Source organism: Canis lupus, chromosome 2, assembly GCF_011100685.1.
Source record: "Canis lupus familiaris isolate Mischka breed German Shepherd chromosome 2, alternate assembly UU_Cfam_GSD_1.0, whole genome shotgun sequence".
Lineage (NCBI taxonomy): Eukaryota > Metazoa > Chordata > Mammalia > Carnivora > Canidae > Canis > Canis lupus.
This window is the reverse complement of record NC_049223.1, coordinates 50,909,288-50,934,933: the sequence shown is the minus strand read 5'-3', so window position 1 is coordinate 50,934,933 and position 25,646 is coordinate 50,909,288. Positions and strand designations below refer to the sequence as shown.

At 36.1% G+C, this 25,646-nt stretch overlaps 1 protein-coding gene across 12 annotated transcripts in view; it reads right to left on the bottom strand.

Annotated features, from left to right (window-relative positions):
- ERBIN (erbb2 interacting protein) overlaps nucleotides 1-25,646 on the bottom strand; it is a 118,739-nt gene that overhangs the window by 28,369 nt on the left and 64,724 nt on the right. For all 12 annotated transcript variants that reach the window (XM_038530715.1, XM_038530714.1, XM_038530716.1 and 9 more), the window contains 7 exons: nucleotides 20,476-20,550; nucleotides 19,693-19,837; nucleotides 18,265-18,337; nucleotides 17,800-17,929; nucleotides 17,371-17,486; nucleotides 15,639-15,708; nucleotides 5,297-5,396 (listed from right to left, as the gene is read on the bottom strand). In XM_038530715.1, coding sequence (XP_038386643.1) covers nucleotides 5,297-5,396; nucleotides 15,639-15,708; nucleotides 17,371-17,486; nucleotides 17,800-17,929; nucleotides 18,265-18,337; nucleotides 19,693-19,837; nucleotides 20,476-20,550 — 709 coding nt within the window. The remainder of the gene's footprint in view (nucleotides 1-5,296; nucleotides 5,397-15,638; nucleotides 15,709-17,370; nucleotides 17,487-17,799; nucleotides 17,930-18,264; nucleotides 18,338-19,692; nucleotides 19,838-20,475; nucleotides 20,551-25,646) is intronic.

The following is a 25,646-nucleotide window of genomic DNA, read 5'->3' as shown; positions in this document are numbered from 1 at the left end:
TATTTTCAATACTTGGTTCTAGTATTTTTTTATAGTCACAATAATGTACTATTTCAATCATCTACCTTATATGCTCTGGACTGCTCACTTCTACCAGAGGAAAGTGACATCACCTTGTTGTTTAGAACTATCACAAATTTATGGTATTCCCTAGTCTTTGCTCCATCTTTAGTGGTGTCCAGGAATCCTTCTATTTATTTCTAGTTAGTCTTTTCTCTCACCACAAATCACTTCCACAAACACCCTTCCCCCAGCCGCTAGAGGCAATTTTCTCTTTGATTTTAATGAGTAAAGAAATGAAATCAAAACACTCAGACTGATAATTCCCTGAATCCTTCTTCAACAACCAGTTTTCTCCAACTACACAGTTACATGGATGCATACTTCCCACTGAACACTAATTCCTCCATGTAACCCAAAATACCATGCCTTCTCTTCCGAATTTATCCATCATTATCCCCCTTTAGAAGAAGAGCTATTGCTGCCCTCCCCCTCCCCTTTTTAAAAAGATTTTTAAGTAATCTCTACACCCTACGTGAGGCTCAAACACAACCTGGAGATCAAGAGTCTCAAGTTCTACCGACTAAGCCAGCCGGGCACCAAAGAACATGAGCTTCTTGAAGCAAGGATTTTTATCTTTAAATACTTAGATCTAATACACTGCTTATCGAGCACATAGGTGCTCGATAAAAATGGAAGGAATTAAATGTAAACCAAGTATTTCTTCCCTTAGAGAGTATAAAACTCCAAGCCAAGAACATTGTATTTTTTTTTATTTCTTTGAGGCACTGTGATAAAGGAAAAAGCTTTTCTTGAATTTGAAAAGAAATTCTCCCACCTGGCATGTCAATGCAGTTTCTGATTCGCTATTTTAAGAGCATTATGTTATAGTGCTTTCCTTGTAATAATATCTATAATGAAATACGTTGAGAAACATGTAAACTCTAAAAGGACTCAGAATATGATTATTATTTTTATTTAAGTAATCTCTACACCCAAGATGAGTCTCAAACTCACAACCCTGAGATCAAGAGTCACATGCTCCACTGACTAAGCCAGGCAGGCGCCCCAAGAACTTAACATATAAGTGTATCTCAAACTTTTCCTTTTAATACTCTTCTACTCTAAAATACATCTCTCAAATCAAAAATTGAAAGGGGCAAGATTTTATTTTGCTGCTTCTAATTTTCATATCACAAATAAATTTCCCTGAAGTATGAACAAACACTAAGGGAATAAATTAAAATTACAGAAATGATAGGAGGCTAAGCAAATCTGAATCATGAAAAGAGAAGACAGTAAAAGAGATCAAGGCATGAGTATATCCATGATTAGAACAGTTCTGAGCAGGAGTCACCAAAGTTTTTCTATAAATGGTTGGATAATAAGTATGTTAAGCTTTGTGAACCAAGAGACAAAAATCACGAATACTATAGTAGGTACTTATGAGAGAAATCAAATTTCCATAAGATTTCTGACAAAATTTAAAATATACTAATAGTTGAGTACCATTTTCTGTTATACAGTAAATGAGAAGACTGAAGTTCTTACTGATGGAGTAATGGTACCGACTATCATCAAAATGATGTGTATACTCACTATAGAAACTATTCTTAGCTTGTGGGCCACACAAAAACAGGTATCAGGCCAGATGTGGCCCATGGGCCACAGTGTGTCAATCACTTTTATTGGAACAAAAAGTGTTATGACAGAAGATATTTATCTGACTATTCCGTGGAAGGGCCTTCAACAGTATCTCACATTTATAGAGTTTAGTTCATTACTCAAATAAAAACTACACATATGCTTTTGCCTAGTTTTATTCATTGTTGGAATCATGCTTGGTTATTTTAATGTTAGTTAAAATTAAAGGAAAATAACATTCTGAAGTCTCCATATGACAGCAACAAAAGCAGGTAGACAAAACACTAATAACACATTAATATAATAAAAATATCAAAGATTAAATATGTCCTCCACTCTGGTTCCATCACCAGGGAAAAAATAATTTTATTTGAAGATCTTCCTTCAGAGTGATATCTGTATTAGATTTCTGATAATTACCAGTTCTTATTATTTTTCTGAAATAGAAGCAGCAAAAAATGAGAATAAGAACCAAATCCAAAAAAAAAAAGAACCAAATCTCCCAATTTGCCTTTTTACCCCATACGACAGGGACCAAAAGCTATTAAATCTGGGCTCACTTAAGAATGGTTTTAAAATTTTTAAATGTTGAGGCCAAAACCCAAAACATAAAAAACTAGTTCATGACACATGAAAATTACATGCAATCTAAATTTCTCTGTCCATAAATAAAATTGAATTAGTACACACTTATGTTCATCTGTTTACATATCATCTGTTTTTCCACTAAACAGCATCAAGTAGCTTCAACAAAAACCTATGGTGTATGAAGCCTTTAATATTTATTAAATGGGGGATCCCTGGGTGGCGCAGCGGTTTGGCGCCTGCCTTTGGCTCAGGGTGTGATCCTGGAGACCGGGGATCGAATCCCACGTCGGGCTGCCGGTGCATGGAGCCTGCTTCTCCCTCTGCCTGTGTCTCTGCCTCTCTCTCTCTCTCTCTCTCTCTCTGTGACTATCATAAATAAATAAAAAATTTTAAAAAAAAGAATATTTATTAAATGGGGGCCCCTGGGTGGCTCAGTGGATTAAGTGTCTGCCTTGGGCCCAGGTCATGATCCCAGAGTCCTTGGTTCAAGCCCCATGTCAGGCTCCCTGCTCAGCAGAGTCTGCTTCTCCATCTCCCTTTGCCCCTCTCCTTACTCATGCTCTGTCTGTCTCTGTTTAAAATAAAATAAAATAAAATAAAATAAAATAAAATAAAATCCAAATTAGTTTATTAAAAATATTTATTAAATGGTTCTTCACTTAAATAATTTGCTACCCCATGCAACAGGACATTAAAGTCTCTTCTCTACACTAAGAATTCACTCTTCTCTTTCCTCACAAATATTTTAACATTCTATTTTAGCACTCTATCATCCCATGTAAAAAAATAACTATTTCGGGATCCCTGGGTGGCGCAGCGGTTTGGCGCCTGCCTTTGGCCCAGGGCGTGATCCTGGAGACCCGGGATCGAGTCCCGCGTCGGGCTCCCGGTGCATGGAGCCTGCTTCTTCCTCTGCCTGTGTCTCTGCCTGTCTCTCTCACTGTGTGCCTATCATAAATAAATAAATTTAAAAAAATAACTATTTGAATATATTAATTATGTAGCTAACTGAAATACTGTTAGAAATCACCTTTAGAGATGAAGTGGAAAATTGAAACATGAGTCTCAGTGACTATAGCAAACAAAGGAAAAAAACACCTATTGATGTTTCCAAACACTTGTTAAATTTCCTGTAATGCACAAACAAGGGCATACGCCAGTGTTGGTATATCTATTTTGAACTTCTTAATTTTTTTTTCTTGGTAATCTCTACGCCCAATGAGGAGCTTGAATTCAAGATCCTGAGATCAAGAGTCACAGACTGTACTGAATGAGCCAGCCAGGTGCCCCTGAACTTGTCTAATGCACATACAGAGTACTTGCATAAAACAATATTTCAACATTGACTATCTAAAATGAAGTATACTATATTTTGTTATGGATAGATATTTCTAAGTTATATTGCTAAATATGGGAATTGGGGATTTATTTAAATATATGGAAAAGGAATCGTGCTTATAAATCTATTCTCTAAGCATTAGTTATAGATCCCCAATGAAAGAAGGTACTCATATCTGACTTCTCACAGTATTAACTTATAATTCAATTCAAAAGCTAAATAGTTTTGTTTTACCCAAATCTCATTATATATTCCCATGAAATAACTTATCAAGTCTTTTATTCCTTTTTGCAAAGAATAAGAAATAATTAGCACAGATAAATGAGTTCTTTATCACCAATAATGGAACAGAAGTTAAATGATTTTAATTTTAATATTTTATTTTTTATTTTATTTTTTTTAAAGATTTATTTATTTATTTATGATAGACATAGAGAGAGAGAGATAGAGAGAGAGGCAGAGTGTGTCACAGGCAGAGGGAGAAGCAGGCTCCATGCCGGGAGCCCGACGTGGGACTCAATCCCGGGACTCCAGGATCACGCCCTGGGCCAAAGGCAGGCGTTAAACCACTGCGCCACCCAGGGATCCCCGATTTTAATTTTTAATGTATTTAAGAATTACAAAACTGGTGGCTGAACCTGCCAAAACAATAACAACATCCAATTTGATTATGCCATTGTGTTGATAAGCACTTTATATCCAGTGCTTCTCATCTGTACAAAACTCCTGCAAAACATATACTATTATCATTATTCCAAGATGAAGGAAACCGAAGTCCAAGAATTTATTTAACTTGCTTGTGGTAGGGGATCCCTGGGTGGCTCAGCGGTTTGGTGCCTGCCTTTGGCCCAGGGCACAGTCCTGGAGTCTCGGGATTGAGACCCGTGTCGGGCTCCCTGTATGGAGCCTGCTTTTCCCTCTGCCTGTGTCTTTGCCTCTCTCTATGTCTATCATGAATAAATAAATAAAAATCTTTAAAAAAAAAAAAGAAAGTATTCTTTAAAAAAAAAAAACTTGCTTGTGGTATATTTTATAAATTAAAATTAATGATTAATTTAGATTTTCTTCAGTGTTTTTATGTATTAAGAGTTAATTTATAAATAACTTAGGGCCATAATGATTTTCACTGGTTTCAGAAAAATATACACATAAAAATTATATCTTTAGGTGTAACATAAAATATACATTACACATAGACACATAACAACATGTACTAAAAACAATTTTGCTCCTTAATCTAAAAGGCTTTATCATACCAAAACTGTTGAAAAATAGTAAAGTATATATATTCCCTTTCTAGGTAAAACATAAGAACCCTTTAGTCAGAATTCTACATATTATATCTTTATCTGGTATATGGATCCAAGCATAGTGTTTAGTCTACAACAAAAGAACAAAATAATTCCTGGTTCTATAGTTGTAATTACATAACACTTGACATGCATTCCTAACATTTAGCGGAAGAACAGAGAGAGATCTATAATAGATGAAGTTGAATTAAACAATTTCAAGGAATCACTTATGGAAGCATTTGGTCTATATGTATCTCTAACTTCAACTATCTACAACTCTGACATACGGACTTATTTTCTCATTTTCAGAAATTTATTTCCAAATTCCCTTCAAACTGGTAAAAGTTTATGAGACTTAAAATTCACTTCACACCTTTGCTGTGATTTGTTAGTATTTGAATTTTTAAAAGAAAAGAGATTCTTAAATTCCTACCATCCTCAGTCCTTGGCTGCTGAGGGAACATGTAGTTAGTGAGCACCATTTTCTGGGTCTCTGAATCAGTCTCTTTTTGAAGAGGTATCAGGGGTTTAGACTACGGAAAGAAAAATAAATGTTTAATTTTCAACAATTCTAAAGTAAATACATATCCAGTAATTCTTCTGAATAAGTACACACCATTTTTTCTATAAAATATCAATATGTATATTACAAAAGCAAGCTTATATATACATTAAAAACTTTTAAGCAGTGATTTGAAACCTTATAAAAATCTAAAAAATAACATTAATTTTTAGTATAAAACAAAACTCATACTGTATTGCAATTATCACTAGTTATCAATACAATTTAAAAACACCTCATATACTAAGTATACCCATAGTCCAATAATTACTTATCACAGTGATTTAATAAAGCTATAAAACAAGCCTTTCCATTTTATGTTATTGTGCCCCATTTATGTTATCATTTCCCTTTGGAAAGAGGCTTTTATAGAAATGGTTTAGAAGATTTAGTCTAGTTATCTGCAGGTTAATTCTAGCGGAAAAAAGAGCACTTAAACATTAAGTTATAACCTGCTTCTCTCCTCTGTCAACTGTCTCCTTTAATAAATGGTACCACAAGTTACTGACTTCAGTGGTATATTATAAACCTGTTATTTTGGACGTCATTTTTTCCTAAGCCTTCTTTCCTAACTGGTTATAAAGTGTTTCCAATTTATTATTAATATAACTAATAACTTTTGCCAGCCTATTAATCTAAAATCTTACCAATCCAAGTCTTGGTCAACTCCAAAGAGGCAAGCAACTACCCGATCTCTTCCTCACCCGCCACCCTATCAATCAAATCTTTACCCTTACTCTTGTGAAAACTTTGCAGCCAGCGAATTCCATCCGACAGTCTTATATCCCCAATTCAAGCACTTCTTCCATGCCCCTCAATTTGTTCCATGGTAAACAAACTGCCCTGCATCTCAAACATCTTTATTGAAAACTTTCCTTGACCTCCCTAGATACTTTCCTTGACCTCCTCAGATAAAAAAAATGGTAGATCTATTCCTTCCCTAAACAAAGACAGTGCTCTGCTCCTCTTTAGTCTTCTTAAATACAGGGGTGCTTATTCTCCCATAGCTCACAGACGCTGGGTCAGGAGGTGGATTCTGAGCTTACAAATGCTGTGAGATCATCACTGTTATCAAGTATAAATACTGTTTTTTTGAGGAATATAAACTGTGCCTCTACCCTCCTGAACTCTGCCTCTGCCATTGTATCTCCTTTCCTAGTATCCACTGACCTCTCAGTAGAATCCATCTATTCTTGACTCTTTCATGACAAATCTTTCCACAGTCATGGGTAATTTAATAGATACAAAACATAAATGACATGGTCATTCTCTTAACCCACTGATGTCTTAGCAGATGAGGAGTACATGGGAAAGGGGAAAGAAGTCTACTTAGATGGACATGTCAAAATTATTTGGAGGCTTTTAAAAACAAATCACTCCTGGAAATGGTTCTAAAATTGTGGTAATAACTGTACAATTCTATAAACATATTAAAAAGCATTCAACTGTACATTTTTAAATGGGTGAATTGTATGGTTTGTGAATATATTTCAATAAAGATGTTATAAGAAAACTAATCATCTGTTATTTATGGGGTAACAAAGGCAGAAACATAGATTGAGGCCTCTCCATTCCCTAAAACAAAACATCTAACTCCAGTAATCTCTATTTCTATTTCTTTTTAAAAACTTATTATTATTATTAGTTTTTTTTAGTAATCTCTACACCCAACACGGGGCTTGAACTCACAACTCTGAAATCAAAAGTCCCATGCTCTTCCAACTGAGCCAGCCAGGCGCTTCTCTATTCCTATTTCAGATATTCAATCCATTCCCTTGCCATAATTCCCACAATGTAACCAGTAAATATTCATCCTCTGAAAACTAAAATCACTCATTCAACAAATATTTACTTATATTTGCCTTTTAGATGCCAAAGTCCTATAACAGGCACCAGGTATACATTGGTTACTGGTTTGGGAGAGTTTACAATACATGAGAGGAAAGACAGGGACAACAAAATGAGACATTATAGAGGTGTCTGGGTGGCTCAGTGGGTTAAGCATCTGCTTTCAGCTCAGGTCATAATCCCAGGATCCAGGGATTGAGCCTTGCATCAGACTCTGCTTAGCAGGGAGTCTGCTTCTCCCTCTCCCTCTGTGTGTGCGTCCTCTCTCTCTCACTCTCAAGTAAATAAATAAAATCTTTTAAAAAAACAAAATGAGACAGTACAACATAATTTAAGTACAGGTTAGAGTATAGGGAGCTAAGAGAAAATATAAGAGGTGTTCACTTATCACACTCTTGAGTGATTAGGAAAGCATTCCTGAAAGAACGCCTTTCTACATGATGAGTAGGCATTAACCAGGTAAGAAGGGGGAGAGAGAATGATCCAACAGTGCAGAACTCATTTGGGGATATGAAAATGAAGGTGTAAGGGATAAAGATGAAGATAGACGATGAGCAAGGTCTTGAAGGATAGGATATGGAGAAAGGAGAAGTCATGAAAAGGCTTTTTTTTTTTTTTTTTTTGAAAAGGCTTTAAATAGATTAGTGCTGGAACAGATAAAAGGATTGCTTATAGTGTGGTTCAGAATGAAATCAGAGTGATATGAGATTGGAGGTGGTGGCAACAATGGAAGCAGAGACCTGTTAGAAATCTCAATAGTCCAAATAAACATTGTTCAACAGAAATATAATAGTGAGACTAAAATGAGAACCATAGATTATCTATAAATTTTTAGCAGCTGCATGTTTTGAAGGGCAAAAATAAGTTAAATTTTGATAATGTATCAAATTTAACATATCCTATAAATTTAAAATATAATTTTGATGTATGATCAATAAAAATTGCTAATATATTTTGCTTTCTTTGTTTTTACTAAATATACAAAATCCAGAGTATATTTTACACTTAGAGTACATCTCAAATTGGACTACACACATGACACTAGTGCCTACTGTTCTGGACAGTGCATGTCTAAGTAAAAGATGATACACTATATGATGAACAGTTAAGAGTTATACACCCAAGCCTCGGTCTCTAGCAAGTACTTTTTACTGATCTAGGGAGCCCAGGAAAAGAAAAAGATTTGGAGCAGAGGATGGAATGCTCACTTTTGGGCTAGATGAATTTGAGACATCTAGGTAGCAACGTTAAGTAGACAATAAGGGTGCAGTTTGGGAAAGAAAACTGAGCTAAGGGAAACTCTTAGGAATAATGGGCATATAGAGAGCAATTGCATCTTTTACATTAGAAAGTGTAGGAAAAGAAACTAAAGAAGAACCTAGAGTACTACAGGGGAACCAACATATAAAAGATTGGCAGAAGAAAAATTCCTAAAAAGGGAAACCGAGGAGTGGTCAATCACAAGGACAACCAGTAGAGAACGCTAAGATAGACACCACACAGGGCTCTCTCTCCACTGTTCCAACTATACTTGCCAGTCAGTCTCACCAAGACTGACACTCCCTTGAACTTTCCACCTTATTGCCATTGTTTTTCCTGGTCTCTGCTTCTCTCTTTGTACCTCATGGATTTCATTATAACCACCTTCCTGCCAATTACCAAGACCTCCTTGCACTTTCTTTTACACCTGGTGTGGCAAAGCTGTAATCCACAGTCATACCAACTGTGCACTTTCTTTGTATCACACAATTGAGCAAATTAGTGTAACTATGAGTTTGTGGTAACCAACTTCAACAGGGCTCTCAATGTTGCCTGAAAACCTTTCCATGTTTCCTAAATTCTATTCTGAAGATAGTGTTTTCTGAAAAGGTTAAAAAGAAAAAACAGGATTTAAGAACTGCTTGGAAACAGCTACATTCTAAGAGTTTCAACATAAACATTATTAGCTCTCCCTTTCACAAACATCAGACCAAATTGCCTTCAAAAGGAAAAGAATCCCTGCCAGTTTTAATTTCCATCAGTTATACACCAGTTACCCAACCCCATCTTGTATTAATCTCATTGTCCACACAGCCTCCTCACAACAACCTATAGAAATGCTCTCTAATATTAAAGGATTCCCTCTTACATTGCCTCTAGCTACCAATTTATGTTCCACTCCTCTTCTTTTTCATCCAACCTTCTTAAAAGCTTAATCAACAACTGTATGGCTTCATTCTCTCATTTATTCATTCCTTAAATTGCATCAATTGGGTTTTTGATGTACACCTCTAAAATTACGTTAGTTATAGACATAGTAAGTTGGCAAGTTAAGTATAACTTGTCAAAATATAATGCATATTTTCCAGACTTCATTTGAATTGACCCCTCAAACAGCATTTATCCCATTATAACTTCATAACTTCTTCCATTAAGCCAGTTGCCTCATCATTAACTTGAATCTACTATCATATGGCCACTCTTTCTAAGCCTATTGACCCAGCTGCCACTTAAATGTAAGTAATAAATGTATATATGTATGTATGTATGTATGTATATTAGTATTCCTCATGATTCATCCATCCCTAACAATTAAATAAATAAATTCAGAGCTCCTTTTGAGAAAATAATAAAAGCTATGAAACCACTCCCTAAAAAAAGGCGATTAAAATGATGAGCTGAACTCCTATTATCTCTTCTTGGGACAAAAATCTTTAAAAAATTTTTATAATAAACAAAAGGAACAGATCTATAACTGTCCTGGAAAAAGAAAACTGCCTTCAGGAGTACTTACAGAAATCCCAGGAGATTTGAAATTTAAAGAATGGAGAAACCAAGAGCATAGAAACCAGAATCTAGGACAAAGCTGGAGAGGATTGTGGCCACTAGAATTGTTCTCTAGGTGCCTCTACCCAGATATATCAAAGGTACTTCAAACTTAACATACCTAACTGGAACTACTATCTTCCCATAAACCTTTTTTTCTGTTGTGGTTCCTCATCTTGGTTATTGTATCAATACATCAATACCCACCGAGCCCTCCAGTCACATCTCTGAGGCTCACCTTCGTTTTTACTTCCTTTCTTCTCACACACATGAATTCTTCACATATTCTAGTGATGTGACCATTTTAAAGATTTTTATTTATTTATTCATGAGACACACAGAGAAAGAGAGAGAGAGGCAGAGACACAGGCAGAGGGAGAAGCAGGCTCCATGCAAGGAGCCCGATGTGGGACTCAATCCCGGGTCTCCAGGATCAGGCCCTGGGCTGAAGGTGGCACTAAACTGCTGGGCCACAGCGGCTGCCCATGATGTGACCTTTTAAATTATATCTTAAATATACTAGCTCTTCTCTGGCCCTGTTACCATTATTTTACTTCAAGGTAACATTTTCTATGGCCTTGAGTTTGGCAATGCCCTACTCTCTAGTCTAGTCTCTCCTGCCTTCACACCAAGCACCACTACCCCCTGCTAAATCCATCTTCCACAATGCAGCCCAAAAAGCTTTCCAAAATAACAATCTTATCCTACTATTTGCTTGTTCATACGTCATACTGGTTCATCATCAACTATAGTAGGGTTGACATGTATTACAGGATCACTTCTTTCTCTTAAACTGATGGCATATATGAATAATTGATTATGATTATAATGACCAAAAGCCAATTTGCCTGGGATATTTGCATTTTACACATGCTGATGTGACATAGTTATCATAAAGCCCTTTTCATTATCAAAAGGGTCTTAGTATGGACAATAAATTACAAGTTACCCTAATCACAGCAATCTCCCACTGAGGCTGAGTATGACTTCTGAATCCTTATAACAATTATTCAGAAGCCAGTCATAAATTAACAGAGTTAATTAACTTGCCATGCAAGTTAATTAGAAAAGAAACTGTTCACCAGTCTTGAAATATAATGCAAGTTTCTCTGCATGGCATACAAGATTCTCCATGACCTGAGAGCTGTCTACCTCTCTGGCCTCATTTCCTACTCTTCCACTTAAAGGTTATGTTCTAGTCACAACGAACCACTTCTCCAGTTACAGAGTACCCTAGACTTCTTCACCAAAGAGTACTTAGGTTTATGATATTCCTTCTAATTAGTATTTTCTTCCCCCATCTTTGTTTAAATCCTTTTATTCTTCTAAGAAGTGGTTAGTCATTTGCAGGCATCTCCTCCACGGGGAAACCTGCATTTACATCCCCAAATTTTGCTTCTCTTCTTTCATCCTGAAGCCTAATCCTACTAAACCTTTTATCACATTGCATTACAATGACCTTCTTAATATCCTTACTTGGCCCATCTTAGTCTGCCTGGCACAAAGCAGTTGTTCAATAAATATTTCTTGAATGAAAATGAACAAACGAATAAGGAAATGAATCAACTGTTCTGTTTAAGACTTCAGAAACTCATGAAAAATTATGTGACTCCATGTACTGCATACAGGTACATTCCCTAAATGGTCAGTGAAATATCCAAGAGCAATTTATTTTGTTGTGGGTTTTTTTTTTTTTAAGAGCAATTTATTTTGATAATTCTACTCAAATTACTTTCACATACCTTCTCCCCTATATGTTGTTCTTTCTTAGCAAAATGACTGCTTCATACTGTGAGGGAGATTTTATAGCTACACAAGATGATTCATTATTTACCTGTTTATTACTTGTCAAACTGAGAAAAAACACAAAACCCTGTATCACTACAATTTTTTTTAAAGATTTTATTTATTTATTCATGACAGACACACACACAGACAGAGGCAGAGACACAGGCAGAGGGAGAAGTAGGCTCCATGCAGGGAACCCGACGTGAGACCCGATCCTGGGTCTCCAGGATCAGGCCCCGGGCTGAAGGCAGCGCTTAACTGCTGAGCCATCGGGGCTGCCCCTATCACTACAATTTTTAAAAAATTTGAGAGTGCGTGCACGTGTGTGTGTGTATGTGTGTGTGTGTGTGTGAGAGAGAGAGAGAGAGAGAGAGAGAGAGAGAGGGAGAGGATAAGCAGGGGGAGGGGCAGAGGGAGAAGGAGAAGCAGAATCTCCACTGAGCAAGGAGCCCAAAGCAGGGCTCAAGCCATGCTTAACCAACTGATCCATCCAGGTACCCCTACAGGGTTTTTTTTTTTTTAAGATTTATTTATTTATTTCAGAGAGACAGAGCAAGCATGAGCAGGGAAAGAGGCAGTGGGAGAAGGAGAGAAAGAATCTTAAGTAGACTCCCTAGAGTGCAGAGACCCATCCGTGCAGATCTCACGTCCTTGAGGTCATGACCTGAGCCAATATCAAGAGCTGGATGTTCAACCAACTGAGCAACCCAGGTGCCCCTACTACAGTTTTGTTTGTTTGTTTTTTTTTAAGTAATTAACAGATGTGGGACAAAGAAAAGAAAATGAGAGAACACTGTAAATATGAAGAAACTCTTAGATACTAGATAATTTCACTAAAATGAGTCATCTGGCATAATATGCTGGTATGTACTCCAATAGTGCTATTATACTAAAAGTCTGAGTCCTCAAGACCAGGAGCTATGTCTCACAACTATAATAAGTAACTGGCATAAGCCAGGGCCTAGCAATGTTTTGTGAATCCAAATGCAAAATTTCAAACATTCCACATGTAAATATTTAAATTAAGAGATTAGAAAATTAAGAGTTCCATATATACATGAACTGACACATTTAATGATGATCCAGCAATCACTGTGTTCAAGCTCTCACAAAAGCAAAGGTAACATCATTTTAGTATTTCCTTCCTTAGCTTATAGAACAAGGAAATACTACAATCTGATTCTTAAGTGTAGACTGACAACAACTCAAGCCTTTTAGAATATTAATAAGAATTAGGTAAGAAAATTGGTCTTGGTTAAGAAGCTTGGAGAATCCTGAAATATAGACAAGTGGGTTTCTTTATGATAGTAACACAAAAAGGTTGTTAATATAATCTAAAAGAAGGATAAAATACAGTCTCCCAAGCAAATTTAACTATAGAATTTAAGAATATCTTATGAGGGGGCGCCTGGGTGGCTCAGTCAGTTAAGTAACTGCCTTCTGCTCAGGCCATGAAGCTGGGGGTTCCTGGGGTCGAGCCCCACATCAGGCCCTCTGCTCAGTGGGGAACCTGCTTCTCCCTTTCCCTCTGCCTGCCACTTCCCCTGCTTGTGCTCTCTCACTCTGTCAAATAAATAAATAAAATCTTAAAAAAAAAAAAAAGAATATCTTATGAGACTAGTGTATCCAAACCTTAGGAAAATGCAGCTTTAGATAACTTATTATAAGGTATTGCTCAAAGTCAAGTACTAAGCATTAACTTATTAAAAGGATCAGCAAACTGTATACTCTACTAGGTTAAAAAAAATTACCAGTAAGATATACCTGAGAATAAATATGGAGGAAAGATTTCCTCATACTTACAGAGAGTAAGTTAACTCTTATTTTGTTTAGGACCTACAATCTATTACTTTGATGACATTATACAGGAGATTTCTTATCAATTAAAGTAGAAGTTTACAACAATCTACACTGTGAATCCTAAAACTAAGAATGAGATACTCAAAACTCAAAATATATTTTGCCAATGTCTTTCACAGGGGAATTAGAGCTACTATATGCAAGGATAAATTACTAACATTTATTTCTAAGACTAAGGCAAATACAGAGACTTCCCCGCTAACTGTCCAAATGGAAACTTAGCTAGAGTACTAAGACAGATTCACTGTCCTGACCTTCCTGCCTCCCATGCACTATAATACACTTAAATCAGTATTTCATATCCACTATTCCACGAAAAATATGTACTCTTCCCAAGGTCAGTAACTACTTCTATCTTGACAAACCTAATGGCCAATTAGAGGTTCTCACCTACCCGATCCATCAGCAACTATGGCTCAGATGATCTTTCCTGAAGTACTTCCTTCAGATGACTCTCTAGATAACATCCTCTCCTGGCTACCTGGTTCTTCTCATTTTCCTTTTGGGGCCACTCTCTTCCCTGAACTTATTAATCTTTGACCTTTTTTTCTTCTCTGTTCTTTCTCCCTAGTAATTTTATGCACTTCCATGGTGTTAAATCCTCCCTTTGTACAATGCTGACTTCCAAATTTTATCTCTAGCCAATGCCTGATAGTCAATTACTGACCTGACAGTCCTACATTCCTTCTCACCATCCCCATTATTATCACAATAGTTGAAGCCCCACAATACCTCCTTCTCAACTATTGCAATACCCTCCTTACTGAACCTTCTCCTTCCAAAACAGAATATTCCACTCCTAATCTTAGCACCCAACCATGGTCCATTCCTCACACAAGCGCCAAGTGATCCTTTTTAAAAAAAAATTACATTTTGCCATTCCCTGGCAGGAAACACTTCAACAGATTTCATCTAACTCAAAATAAACCCCAATTGGTTAGTATGGCCTACAAGGTCCTATGTGATCTAGTCCCAATGTTCCTCTCTGATCTAATCTTACTCAATTCTCTTCCTTGCTCACTATTTTCCAGCCGTTAGGGTTTTAATGTATTCCTCAGTTACACCAAGCTCATTCCAATATTAGGACCTTTCTCTAAATATTATTTAAAGGCACCTCCTCTCCCAACTCACTGTCCTAGTCTATGCATGGCTCACTCCTAATTGTATGGGAGCATCTGCTCTACTGGTTCCCTTCCTTAGAGAGAGAGAGACTTCCTAAATCATCCTATTTAAAATAGGATGTTTACTCTTTCCCTGCTATTCCTCTAATGCCTATCAGGTTCTGTTTTGCTTTGTAGCTCTGACACATTATTACACAATCACTTTTCTCTCTCTCTTGAAAATGTAAGCTCCATGAGAATATAAGAAGATTCTATTTGCTTCACCAATATATCTCGTTTCCAATTTTAGTATATGAGCTGCCGAAGCGAGCACTATCTCAAGTTTCCAGAGCAGTTCATGATCTACTGTTAAGCCTTCAATAAATATTTATCAATCAAAGAAAAGTCCCAGGAGTAACTCTTAATTCCTTAGAAACATTTCTTTCAGGCGTGTGAAAGTGTGTGATTAGAAGCATAATTTAAATTGATTATTAAATTTCTATAGATAAAATACCACAGAGGATCACTATAAAAACTTCAAAACGGAGAATACTGAGTCTGATACCTTAATCAATATATCTTTTTACGGATTCAGGAGTAATTAGACAAGTCCGATAGGATTTATGTTTTGAATCTACACAAATTGCACAAAACTTAGCTGCATCTACATATTTTCTAAGATTTTCTTTCCTTATATATATTTTAAAATGTATACCAGGGTATAACAGCTCTTAAATGAGCCTATGTAAATTATTGTGCATAATTCTATAACACAATTGAAATTCCAGAATTTACAAAATCAGAATGCCTACCTGATTATCTGAGAGCCACATAGCAGTCAATTGTTGCAGCTTTGTAAAGCTAAAGGGCAAATTCTTTAATCTGTGGGGGGAAATACAAACAAAATTAAAATAACAAATGTTAAAATGTAAGAGCAAAACCTAATGGTCTTCTAAACAATATTATATTTTTGAATATGAAAACAGGAGATAAATATTTAACTTAGGAGAGAACCTGATAAAAGTCTTTGACATAAGATATAAGATAAACTATTATTCAGTTTTATAAGAATTCATTTTAAAAATAAAATGCTTCTATTGAATCAATTCAGCTAGAGGAAAAATAGATAATCAAATACCCTCAAAAAATTATCTGCTAAGAAAAAATGTTAACCATCTTTACTTTAACTCAAAGATAAGAACACCTTAAGCAATGTCTCATAAAATTGCTGTGGATATTTTATTTATATTTAGAAAGAACAAACTACTTCAAGAAGCCTGAGTGAGAGTTAGAAAAACTCCAAGTTCTGAGCCAGCACTTTCATATTCCAAAGGCTATTTGAACAATATAATGAGGGGCAGCCTCATTGTATGAGGTGGCTCAGCGGTTGAGTGCACTTTCAGCCCGGGCGGGGCCTGATCCTAGAGACCCGGAATCGAGCCCCACATTGGGCTCCTTGCTTCTCCCTCTGCCTGTCTCTCTCTCTCTCTCTCTTTCTCTCTCATGAATAAATAAATAAATCTTTAATGAGTAAAAAACAAAATAATATTAACTCCTCAGAAGGCCAAATTAGAAGAGCACCCTATTTAAAACAGAATGTCTACTTAACTTACACCTTCTATCTTGTTATGCTATCTACTCTGCTATGCCTACCTTCCAAGGCAATATGCTAGAACCTAAGGGCTCTAGCTTTAGGGTACAAAGTATGGGCGGAAATGAGGATTTAATTTTTTTAAAAGGTAGTGGTTATTCTTAAACAAAATGGAACAGTCCAAATACCTTAATTAGTCAGAAAACTGGGCTAACAGTAAAGCTCTACTTTACAAGCTAAGTGAGCCATCTTAAATCTGAGTGTTAATTTTCTCCTTGTAAAATAACAATACTGTACTATTGCATAGTGTTGTTTTGATATTTTGTAAGGTATTATGAAAGCATAATGTAAAAATGCTCTACATTCTTTTATCATTATTAGTATCTTTACCTCAGGAAAAATTACAGACCGTCTGTTCTTAAACATTATGCCAATTTAGCAACTCTAGTGATTTGCTCTGTACTTTGACTGTGTTGCCCAAGCTATGCAAATGGGTGCCTAATTCAGATCTCTGCTTAGAAAAATACAGGGAGCAGATTAAATGAAAAGCTGCTTCATGCATCAGTATTATGGTGAAGGTATGACTTAAGGAATAAAAAAGGGTGAGTATAAGGAAAGAACAGCTATCTAGCTAAGGCTTTAAGTTGTTGAGCTAAAGTTGACACAAAATGAACTGTGACAAATAACCCACTATAAAACCACAGAAAATTAGGTCATCTTTCAAATAAAAATTCTATTTAAAAACCAAAAATACATATGAAAAGAATATGAAAAAAAAAAGAGAGAATGTTATGCATGCCATTTTCTTTTCTTTTCTTTTTTTTTTTTTTTTGCAATGCCAGTCTTCTTTGGAAAATATATTTATTATTGATAATGCATGCCATTTTCTATCAAATAATGAAACTTTAATTTCATTCAATCAATGTCTTCTATAAACCAGAATTCTTACAAACCTATTGTCACTTAAATTGATGACTTTTAGTTTTTGCATGTCACCCATTTCCTCTGGAAGTGTCTCAAGTTTATTGGAATGGAGAAATAGCACAGTTATATTTTTCCAGCTTCCAATCTGAAACAGAAACATAAAATTGTGGATCAAAATTGTGGCCTACTGCTTAATAGAGAGAAGTAAAATATCATTTCCAAAAGTTATGAAAATATTCTTTCATTTATAAAAGGAATAATTATTTTCTCCTTTCAATGATTAATTTTCATGTTTAAAAAGTATTTAGATACCTCTATAAATAAGTATAGCTAATTATTATTCAGAAATAAATAAAAGAGTTACACAATTATTTCTAAAGAAAACAGATAAAACCATACTAGGTAGTTTTAATAAATAAAATGAAAAAACAATTCAAAGCAAATTGAAAATACAATACCTCTGGGGGTAACTGTTGTAAATAATTATGATCTGCAGCAAATGTTCTTATATTAGTAAGCTGCCCAATAGATGAAGGCAAAGCTTCAATTTCATTGAAGCTACAATCCAGTTCTTCTATTGATACTAACCTAATTAATTAAAATAGAAAACACACATTTTTTTTTTTAGTTTCTTATATATAACCCCAAACTTAACACATAAATATCAACTTGATTTTACCCAATCTAGAAAAACTCGATTTCCACTAAGCATAACAATAAAGATAAACCTCTCTTTATTATAAACATATCCAACCTATGTCCAATTACTTATTTAAATGCTTATGGAATCTCCCTTAGATGCCATTTAAGCACTTACCCGAAAATATGTATGGCTGAATGAAATATATACATAATATATATAAACATAAATACATAAAGCTGAATGAAAATAAAGTCTTCTAAGTAATTCAGAAAAATCTTACCCTCCTATAGAGTCTGGCAAATACATTAATTGATTTTCATCTATTTTAAGAGTTGTTACATTCTTCAATGAACCTATGAGGGAAGAAGTAAGATATAATTTTCCAGCTTGAACTAGAAACCAGTCAATCAACAGTCCATGCAAACACATATTACATTTGACATGAATCATACAGAACTTTCTTAACCTATCTAAAAGAAAAACCAACCTAACCTCTTCACTCTGTATTCCCTTAGCCTTTATTTTCAATTTTTATGATATATCACCTTTTAACAGTAGTGTATATTTATCTATCTTACTTCTATTAAAATGCAAGCTTCATAAAAGTAGGGACTTCTGTCTGCTTTGTTCACAGGTGCAGCACTACTCCTTAAAACAATGCCAGGGGACAAGTGAGTGCAAACAAAAAGGAATGGTAGGTATATAAAATTCCTAGGTATAGGGATGCCTGGGTGGCTCAGCGCTTGAGCATCTGCCTTCAGCCCAAGACCCGGGGTCTTGGGATCGAGTCCCGTATGGGGTTCCCTGCATGGAGCCTGCTTCTCCCTCTGCCTGTGTCTCTGCCTCTCCTTCTGTGTCTCTCATGAATAAACAAATAAAATCTTTAAAAAAAATAAATAAAATACAAAGAGTCTAACTTAAAATTAAAGTGTTGAATAAATTGTAGACTTTGCAAAACGTAACCTGAGCTAAAAAAGCTATGTAACTCAATAAATATGTACAAAGGGTTTTTTGTTGTTGTTGTTGTTTTTCATGTTTAAGCATCATAAAGACGGCAAGATTTATGTTATTGGTTCTTCAATCAAAATAATTCAATTTCCTTGAAGCATCATCAGACTAAAAGTAACTACACAAAGACTCTCATGGGATCTGCTAAACTGGTTTGTTTTCTCATCTATGAGTCTAAAATAGAGATTGAAAAAAGTTACTAGATAATAGCTATGATTAGCAGTTAAAGTTTGGATAAATTAACATCTTTTTAAAGAATTTAAATTTTATTGTAGTGATAAAAATGGCATTTTCTTAAAGAAAAATATAGTAATGTCAACCGAGAAAAACGTGTAGACAATCACATAAGGAAAAAATTCAAATAAGATTTGTGACTGGCAGTACAACAGAACTAGCTCATAACAAAATCTGACATACGAAAGTTTTGAGTGAAATAATGGCAAAATGTAATTTCTGAGATTTTACATTAGTAAATTTTTTTTTTAAAGATTTTTATCTGTTTATTCATTAAAGACACACAGAAAGAGGCAGAGACACAGGCAGAGGGAGGAGAAGCAGGCTCCTTGCAGGGAGCCCAAAGGGGACTCAATCCCAGGACCCCAGAATCACAACCCAAGCTGAAGGCAGACGCTCAACCACTGAGCCACCCAGGTGCCCTACATTAGTAAATTTATTACATGAATCAGAAAGCAATACAAACCAATAGTCTCAGGCAGTTGTTGAAGTGAATTGCTTGATAAGAGGAGGTCTTGAAGGTTTTCACATGCTGAAATTCCTTCTTCAATCATTTCAATATTATTTTTGGAAACATCCAAATATGTGAGCTGTTTCAAACTACCAATAAACTACAAGTAAAAAAAAAGGAAATCTAATGATTCCAATAAATGAATTTGTAGCAAGTGTAGATAATAAAATCAATACCAAGTTATAATTCATAATTACATGTTTAGTTGAGAGAAAAGATTCAATTTTTTTATTAAATGCCATAAATAATATATTCAATAATAAAGCTAAGAGCTCTTGCTAAGAGACTAGCAGAATGACAATGGACATATACTTTTCTTTGGGAACTCAGCTGTCACCATTGGCCAGGGCAAGAGGACCCACAGGGATTCATATGTTCTTTGAGTATGGGAATAAATGTCAGCTGATAAGACAGAAATTACATAGAAAATATCCTACTTTAACAAATCTCTGAACAAAATGAGTTAGGATATAAACTCAAATGCAACCATTAGGAAGGACACACTCCAGGTCTAGTGAATTAAAAACAGTCTATTTTACAAAGTTTACTATGGTAATTTTCTGATTTTAATCAAGAATGTATTGACAGTAAAAATAAAAATGTTATTTGCTTCTATCCAATAGTACTAACAACTAAATAACCATCCTTTCTTAAAAGGTAATTTGAAAATGTACAATTCATAAAACTGCAAAGAAAAGAGTACAATAAGAAAAGCCATTTAAAGTTTGATATACATACCCCTGGAATAAAAGTCAGTCTATTACCATCCATCCAAAATTCTTTCAATCCACTTAGTTGCTCAAGTACTTCAGGCTGTTTGGATAAGAAGGAGGTAGGGGGATTCAGTAATTTACCTGAATATTTTTATCCTTCAAAAGAAGCTCCAGGGAACTTCTAATGGTAACTTCTAGTTTAAAACAATTAATAAGTAATGGGGGCGGAGGCATGGAGCAGAATCAGGATTCTAGACTTTTCACTATATTATAATCATTACAGTGGTACTACTAAAAGAAAACTCAAAGATAAGCATTCCAGAAGAGTAGGCTGCCTAAAACTAATTTAAGCTTTTGATTACATAACAGGTTCAAGTATTTATAAAACTAATAAATAAAAGTAAGACCAATTGCTTTCAAGAGTACAATAAAAAGATACTCTCAATCATTATCTGTAAAAAAAGATTTAGCCTTTTCCTGTAAGACCCAGCAATTGCACTCCTGGGTATTTACCCCAAAGATAGTGATCTGAAGGGGCACCTGAACCCCAATGTTTATAGCAACAATGTCCACAATAGCCAAAATGTGGAAGGAGCCTAGATGTCCACTGATGGATGGATACATAAGATGTGTGTGTGTGTGATATATATATATATATATATATCACACACACACACACACACACACACACACACACAAACAATGGAATACTACTCTACCAACAACAAAAAAAGAAATCTTGCCATTTGCAACAATGTGGATGGAACAAGCGAAATAAGTCAATCAGAGAAAGACAATTATCATATGATCTTACTTATATGTGGAATTTAAGAAACAAAAGAGAGGACCACAGGGGAAGGGAGGGCAAAATAGAACAAGATGAAATCAGAGAGGGAGACAAACCATAAGAGACTCTTAATCATAGGAAACAAACTGAGGGTCACTGGAGAGGAGGGGGCTAGGGGATGGGGTAACTGGGTGATGGACATTGAGGAGGGCATGTTATGTAATGAGCACTAGGTATTATTTGAGACTGATGAATCAATGAACACTACCTCTGAAACTAATAATACACTGTTAATTAATTAAATTTTAATTTAAAATAAATGGGAAAAAAGAATCAATTAAGAATTAATCAATGTTACCTACTTATTATCAACTATTCTATATGATACTATAATGGTGCTACATATCGTTATGCATTTGTCCAAACCCACAGAATGTACAACACCAGAAGTCAAACCCAATGTAAACAATGGACTTCAGGTAATTGTGATGTGTCAATATACGTTCAATCAAGTTTAACAAATGTACCACTCTGATGGGGGGTGTTGATGATGGGGAAATTATAGATGTATGGGAAGGGTGTGTACAGGAAATCTCTGTACCTATTGTCAGCTAAAATTTGCTATAAACCTAAAACTGCTCTATAGAATCTATTTAAAAAAAAAAAAGCAGGAGTTGTCTGGGTGTCTCAGTCAGTTAAGTTTCTGCCTTCAGCTCAGGTCATGGACTTGGGTCCGGGGCTCGAGCCCTGCATTGGGCTCCCTGCTCAGCAGGGAGTCTGCTTCTCCCCCTCCTCCCTGCTTGTGCTCCCTCTTGCTATCTCTGTTTCTCTCTCTCTCAAATAAATGAATAATATCTTTAAAAGAAAAGATTTAGGGATCCCTGGGTGGCGCAGCGGTTTGGCGCCTGCCTTTGGCCCAGGGCGATCCTGGAGACCCGGGATCGAATCCCACGTCAGGCTCCCGGTGCATGGAGCCTGCTTCTCCCTCTGCCTGTGTCTCTGCCTCTCTCTCTCTCTCTCTGTGTGACTATCATAAATAAATAAAAAAAAAAAAAAAGAAAAGATTTAGTTTTTATGAAAAGGACAAAGATTTTCCCTGATGACTAAGATGGAGGAAAATAAAGAAAAAAACATCTTGGGCAGCCTGGGTGGTTCAGCGGTTCAGCGCCGCCTTCAGTCCAGGGCCTGATCCTGGAGGCCCAGGATCTAGTCCCATGTCAGGATCCCTATGTGGAGCCTGCTTCTCCCTCTACCTCTGTCTCTGCCTCTCTCTCTCTCTCTCTCTCACATGAATAAATAAATAAAATCTTTAAAAGAAAAAAAAGAAAAGAAAAAAACCATCTTAAGTATCCAGTAATAAGGGAAAGGTAAGTAAACTAAGGCATAATCACATGATATGAACATTTTGTTATTTCAAACTCTTAGCAATTATATAATTATTGGTTTTTTGTTTTTTTAAATTATTTTATTTTATTTTATTTATGATAGTCACAGAGAGAGAGAGAGAGAGGCAGAGACAGAGGCAGAGGGAGAAGCAGGCTCCATGCACTGGGAGCCCGACGTGGGATTCGATCCCGGGTCTCCAAGATCGCGCCCTGGGCGTGGGATTCGATCCCGGGTGTCCAAGATCACGCCCTGGGCCAAAGGCAGGCACCAAACCGCTGTGCCACTCAGGGATCCCAATTATTGTTTTTTTTTTTTTTTTTTTTTAAGATTTTATTTATTTATTCATGATAGTCACACAGAGAGAGAGGAGGCAGAGACATAGGCAGAGGGAGAAGCAGGCTCCATGCACCGGGAGCCCGATGTGGGATTCGATCCCGGGTCTCCAGGATCGCGCCCTGGGCCAAAGGCAGGCGCCAAACCACTGCGCCACCCAGGGATCCCCCAATTATTGTTTTTAATATGGTGTTGATAACAAAAAAATTAGAGGATTGCAGTGGACCTTGGTATTTTTTTAAATTTATTTTTTATTGGTGTTCATTTTGCCAACATATAGAATAACACCCAGTGCTCATCCCATCAAGTGCCCCCCTCAGTGCCCGTCACCCAGTCACCCCCACTCCCCACCCACCTCCCTTTCTACCACTCCTTGTTCGTTTCCCAGAGTTAGGATGGACCTTGGTATTGAGACAAAATTCAATCTTAGACTTTTGCCCTTGTAGGTTCTATTGAATGCATCTGTCAAAGGTATTTTTGCCACTACACAAACCTCTGTCCAGTCACTGATACTGTGATGGCACAGAGTACCATCATATTTAATCAACATAATAACACAAGTAATACATAAAAGTCATGTCATTCAGATTTACTGCTAATACATAAATATAAGTAAGGATTCTAAGTGTCTTGGATTAAAAAGATCTCTTTGTGCTTTACCTGTTATCACTTAAGGGTGAGTTTTTAAAAAATGTATAATGCTGGAGACTGAAATGGTACAAAAACTAATGATTCTGAATGCTACTGATTTACAGGACTAACAATAATTAAGACTTTTCAAATAGTTAATATGGATGTAGATTAATATGTATAAAAATATCAAGAATATAATAGCTTAACAATTTAGGAAGCATAGTACATGTATTTTTTATAAGGGCTTAAAAACTTCCACAACACACAATAAAACCTATCATAAACCATCCTCAATTAAAATAAAGAATATGAATATTTTAGAAAAAAATGAGGTATCCAAAACTTCCACTCTTCAGCCGACTTCAGCTGTAGAGTTCACTGTCTATTTGATAAGCAAATGTATAATGAACACCCACAGGGCAATCATGAAGTTGACAATACTGAGAAATTCTTGTTAAGATGATCATTTGACAGCAGACACATGAAAAGATGCTAAACATCACTCATCATCAGGGAAACGCACATCAAAACCGCAAGGAGCTATCCCCTCACACCTGTCAGAATGACTAAAATCCATAACACAGGAAAGAACTGCTGGTGAGGATGTGGAGAAAAAGGAACCCTAGTGCACTGTTGGTGGGAGTGCAAGTCGGGGCAGTCACAATGGAAAACAGTACAGAGGTTCCTTAAAAAATTAAAAATACAATCCAGCAATTCCCCTACTGAGTATTTATCCAAAAACATGAAAACACTAATTTGAAAAGATATATCCACCCCTGTTTGTGGCATTATTCACAATAGCCAAAATATGGAAGCAGCCCCAGTGTCAACTGAGGCTGATAAAGGCAATGTGACAGGAGTGCCTGGGTGGCTCAGGGGATTAAGCGTCTCCCTTTGGCTCAGGTCATGACCTCAGGGTCCTGGGATGGAGCCCCACATCGAAGGCTCCCTGCTCAGTGGGGGGCCTGTTTCTCCCTCTCCCTCTGTTGCTCCCCCTGCTGGTGCCCCCCTCTCTCTCAAATAAGTAAATAAAATCTTTTTTAAAAAGTAGTATATATGTGTGTGTGTGTGTGCATATATGTAATGGAGTATTAAACATAAAAAAGAATGAGATCTTGTTATTTGTAACAATGTGAATGGCTCAAGAGAGTATAATGCTAAAATAAGTCTGTCAGAGAAAAAGAAACCACATGATTTCACTCATATGTGAGATTTAAGAAACAAAACAAATGAACAAAGTAAAAACGGAGACAAACCCAGAATCAGATTTGTGACTATAGAGAACAAACTGCTGTGGGAGGGGAGGTGGATAGGTGGATGGGTGGAATTGGTGAAGATTAAAAGTGCTCTTGATGAGCACTGAGAAATGTACAGACTTGCTGAATCACTGTATTATACACCTGAAACTAATATAACACTGTATGTTAATTATACTAGAAGTAAAAGAAGAGACCAGGGGCACCTAAGTGGCACAGCTGGTTAAGGGATCAGACTCTTAGTTTTGGCTCAGGTAGTGAGTGATCTTAGAGTTGTGGGACCTTAGCCCTGCCTTGGGCTCTGCATTCAGCATGGAGTCAGCTTGAGATTCTCTCTCTCTGCCACTACACCCCCACCCCACCCCTCTAGCTCTGTCTCTAATAAATAAATCTTAAAAAAAATAAAATAAATCTTAAAAATAAATCTTAAAATAAAATCTTAAAATAAATCTTAAAAAAAAAAAAAAAAAAAGACTGCCAGTCATTTGAAATCTACCATAATTTTAAAAACCAAACATAGGGCAGCCCGGGTGGCTCAACAGTTTAGCACTGCCTTCAGCCCAGGGCGTGATCCTGGAGATCCGGGATCGAGTCCTGCATCAGGCTCCCTGCATGGAGCCTGCTTCTCCCTCTGCCTGTGTCTCTGCCTCTCTCTGTCTCATGAATAAATAAATAAAATCTTAAAAAAAAATTATAAACATACTAAAAAAAAATTAATGATGATGATATTCAGGCCAATGAATTCCCCTTCAGAAAAAGTATCTAGCTTATTTTCTGAGTTCTCTTGGAAAGCTCAGTAAA